Source organism: Macadamia integrifolia, chromosome 6 (genome assembly GCF_013358625.1).
Source record: "Macadamia integrifolia cultivar HAES 741 chromosome 6, SCU_Mint_v3, whole genome shotgun sequence".
NCBI classification, from domain to species: domain Eukaryota; kingdom Viridiplantae; phylum Streptophyta; class Magnoliopsida; order Proteales; family Proteaceae; genus Macadamia; species Macadamia integrifolia.
Window position 1 is genome coordinate 30,251,934 of NC_056562.1, and position 4,417 is coordinate 30,256,350.

General features: G+C 40.3%; 1 protein-coding gene across 2 annotated transcripts; it reads left to right on the plus strand.

The window, feature by feature from the left end:
* The first annotated feature begins 904 nt into the window (after nucleotides 1–904).
* On the plus strand, nucleotides 905–4,202 carry LOC122082395 (putative glycerol-3-phosphate transporter 1). 2 transcript variants are annotated; one of them, XM_042649925.1, is made up of 4 exons: nucleotides 905–1,129; nucleotides 1,621–1,717; nucleotides 1,942–2,942; nucleotides 3,350–4,202. In XM_042649925.1, exons 3-4 carry the CDS (start codon nucleotides 1,955–1,957, stop codon nucleotides 3,913–3,915), a joined length of 1,554 nt encoding a protein of 517 aa, XP_042505859.1. In that variant the 5' UTR covers nucleotides 905–1,129; nucleotides 1,621–1,717; nucleotides 1,942–1,954; the 3' UTR covers nucleotides 3,916–4,202. The 2 variants fall into 2 exon arrangements, with proteins under 2 accessions (XP_042505859.1, XP_042505860.1); XM_042649926.1 differs by lacking the exon at nucleotides 905–1,129 and adding an exon at nucleotides 1,233–1,489.
* The last annotated feature ends 215 nt before the right edge of the window (nucleotides 4,203–4,417 follow it).

Here is a 4,417-nt window from a genome sequence, read left to right on the forward strand (position 1 = left end):
TTTAACCAAATTCATCAAATAAGATCTGTATAATAATGTCTATTGTTACGTGTACGTGAGAAATCATTCTCTCTCTTCATGCTTCATGGATTGAGTGGGACCCAATGGGACACCAAACTTCTCCATGTATGGACGGACGGTAATTTCTTTTCAAGCTTCGCTTTCTATTCATACGTCATTCGCACCCTCTCCTCCCCACCATTTTCCACTTCCAGCCAACGCTAACTTTACTGGGCCACATTTACACCAGATTTTGACCACGGCCATGTGGGACCCATTCCCTTGAAATAGTGGATTTTTGGGTTGTGTGGGCTCCACATTGTTCAAAAGCACCTCACCCAAATCCTCGAATCGTTTTTTTTTTCCGCGGCGTGACGTCTAACTTCCACGTTGACCTGTGAAAAACAAGTGTGGCGTCATTAGTTGGAGGAGTCGGATCGGTATCGGCCTGTTTCTATCCTTATTTTTTGCCGATACATTGGATTGTACGGAAGAGGGATAATAAGGAAAAAAATTAAGGGTATTTTTGTCCAATCAATGCTGATACAGATCAATATGGATCAAGATGAGATTGTTTTCGGCCTTGTCGGATTCTAAGAATGATTACTGTTATCTTACATGCATCATGCAACAAGTTATGCATGGTTTTAGTTCATGATATCGAATAATTTTGACCCTATTTTTTCTTAAAATTGGTTTTTTATCCATGATTTACGAGATCGGCCAACTCTAATACCAATATGGATCACCGATCCGTATCCGATACCTAAAATCAAGAAAGGCCATGCCCGATGGAAAGGGGAGGTTATTTTCGTCAACTTGGTCATTTCCATGGCAATATTATAAATATAGGCCTATAGGGAGGTGGTCCGCTCCTCGCGTGGCTTCGAAAAGGAGGAAGGGTGTTTTAGTCATTTAGCTTTCCAGCGATCCTCTGCGTTGCGTTGCGTTGCGTTGCGTTGCTTTTCTTTTTGTTTCTTTGCTTTGCGGAGGGACGCGGGAGGATGAAGGATTCGTTCGTTAACCAACTGAACTCCCCTGTGTGTGAATGAAAAAGAGAAGAGTGGAGAAGTCAAGAGAGAGAAAGAAGAGAGAGAAACTATCATTTCTGTGAGCTCAGCTGAACAAGGTATGAAGAAGCTGTCTGGATTTTATGGTTTCTGGTAGCAGATTCTTGTTTCTCAAATAGGTTTCTTTTTCAGTTCTACTTCTTGTTGATGAAGCTATAATGATGTATCTTACACGCAAACTTTGATTAATGTGTTCCTTTTCATTATCTTTATTTTTTTCTATTTTTCCCCTGTTCGAGTAATGAGTATGGAGGAAGATAGAAAGGTTGCGTTTCAAATAATCTTTGACTCTTTATAAAATTTTCTGGGGTCTCTAGAATCAGTCCGTTGCTCTTTTGGGTATCTTCCATATATTATGTTTGTCTTGTGTTCATCTTGGGTAGCATCTAATCTATCATCAGAGTTTGTGTTCGAATGAAGTAAGAAATGCCTATTTTGGGTTAAGTTTCCCCTTTTTTTTTCAGTAATTACAAAGAAATCTAGCTCGAATCAGTTACTGACTTAGTGTCATTTACCTCTTCCAATTCATTGCAATTGATTATGTCTGCAGATATAAATAAGTGATTTGAAGAAGACTGGGAGGTCGATCATCACATTAACAGGCTTCGAAGTTGTTCATACGAATCTTCGATACAGAGGAAATTAAGGTACTGATTCATTGATCAATCTTTATTTCCTTATTAATCCATGTAATTGTTTAATTGTTTAGATCATCTTCCAGTGAATTTTTTTCCTTTTTGGGGTTGAGTACAAGAATTAAGAATACAATCTGATACCTTCGGGATTTTCCATTTATATGTTAAAGCATATGAATAATGGATTGCTTGTTTACGATATTCAATGTTCATGCTTTGTTGTTTCTGGGTTTCAGATAATTTTCGACGATGGGTTCATCAGGGGACCCAAAGCCTGAAGCAACTTGTACCAAGCCTTATGGAATTCGGTTCATAGTGTACATAAGGAACTCTGCTATACCATTCAGAACATACCAGACCATTGTCCTAGTTGTGACATTTTTCGCATATGCTAGCTATCATGCCACTAGGAAGACCACAAGCATCGTCAAGAGCACCCTAGACCCGGAAGCATCAGTGAGCAGCTTGAGTTTCTCTCCATGGCCAAGGAACCACTTCCTAAGATCAACTGAGCTTAAAAATGGTTGGGCTCCTTTTGATGGGTCAGATGGCTCAGCTTTGCTAGGGGAACTAGATGTGGCTTTTCTTGCAGTTTATTCCATGGGAATGTATTTTGCTGGACACTTGGGGGATAGGCTGGATTTAAGGATCTTTTTGACAGTGGGAATGGTTGGGACTGGTGTATTTACTTCGCTCTTCGGGTTTGGTTATTGGTTTAATATCCATAGTTTCTACTATTACTTGATAATTCAGATGATTGCAGGTCTTTTCCAGGCAACTGGATGGCCTTCAGTGGTTGCAGTAGTTGGTAATTGGTTTGGGAAGAAGAAGCGTGGGTTGATTATGGGTATTTGGAATGCTCATACTTCTGTTGGAAACATAGCAGGATCTCTGATTGCTTCAGCTTTATTGAAGTATGGTTGGGGCTGGTCCTTTGTTGTTCCTGGTCTCCTTATTTCCTTTGTTGGTTTGGTGGTGTTTCTATTGTTACCAGTTACTCCAGCTTCTGTTGGAGCTGAAAAAGAAGATGATGAAGAGCAATCCCCTAAGAAGATTGCTGAGGGAGTAACAGAACCTTTATTAGGATCGGAATCAGATGTGGTTAAGGACAAACCTGTTGGGTTCATAGAAGCATGGAAAATTCCTGGGGTTGCTCCCTTTGCTCTTTGCCTCTTCTTCTCCAAGTTGGTGGCTTATACATTTCTCTATTGGCTTCCATTCTACATTAGCCAGACAGGTACCAATTTCTCTGTTTACTTCTTACTATCAGATGAATTGAAATTAAGGTTATGCATTATATTTCTCGAGTTGTGGTTGTGTATTAATTACTTGTAGACCAACTTGAAATTGTTGCTGTCATTGGTCTCAAGATAGATACATAGATATTGGGACTCATCAAAAACGTAAAAGATGGATTAGCTGGAAAGAAAATTTATAGAGCATTCCCCTTTCCCAAAGTTGTGTGTTAGGTGTCCAACATGGATGCTGAATTGATGGTAGTGTTCTATGATTGCTGAACGATTATACTGATTGTTCTAAACTATTACTCTATAAATGCATATACTCTTAGGCTCTCTGTTTAGTTTCATAAAGATGAGAAAAATAGATTTCCTCATTTTATGTTGCTTTGTTATTATCCTGCAGCGATCGATGGTAAGTATTTGTCCAATGCAACAGCAGGGGATTTATCTACAATCTTTGATGTTGGAGGGGTGCTTGGTGGGATTCTTGCTGGTCACATTTCTGACCGCCTTGATGCCAGAGCTATTACAGCAGCGAGCTTCATGTACTGTGCAATCCCAGCACTTTTCTTTTACCGGTGCTATGGATATGTCTCCTTGTATGTGAACATTGCCCTCATGTTCGTCACAGGCATGTTTGTCAATGGACCCTATGCCCTTATAACAACAGCAGTATCTGCCGACTTGGGCACCCACAGCTCATTAAATGGTAACTCACGAGCATTGGCAACAGTAACAGCAATCATAGATGGGACTGGCTCTGTGGGAGCTGCCATTGGACCATTACTTACTGGCTACATTGCTGCGAAGAGCTGGAATGGAGTATTCACAATGTTGATGGTAGCTGCTCTGGTAGCAGGGCTTCTTCTAACAAGACTAGTAATAGCTGAGGTAGCTGCGAAGATTCAGTATTCAAGGTCGCAAGGTGGTATTCAGTCGAGGCCTGAAACTACCATGCCTGAAGTGTAGTTTCTTTGTGAAGGATGAAGAAGGTGTTTCGTGGTGTTTATGATGTGATAGTCAAGAATGCGTATAGATATCTGGTTGATTGCCCCTGATGACAAACTAGATGAAGGGGTAGAATGATATGTTGTATGATTTTTCCTAAAGTGTTTGGAGGATGGGAGAGTGTCCTCCTCCATGACCAAGATTGCCATCATTGGAGGAGGATCGGGTCCTTATTTATGTAACTATATTTCTCTCTGTACATTAGCTTTGTAAGTTATAAGCAGGGTGGTTTGGCTTTGTATCCAAAAGAATGGCAAATATAATCTGCCCCTTCTTTTCTCTCATTAAAGAAGTGCCCGAGTTCTCATTTACCTATTATGAAGAGAGTTTCTTCAACCATGGGACCTAACCCTTTGTTTGGATATTTCTTGGACTTCGTCAATAGGACGGGAGGTTAACAATGAGATTTACTGTTCTAGAAGTCCAATCATAGCTTGAAATCACGGTGGATGAAGATATGCTC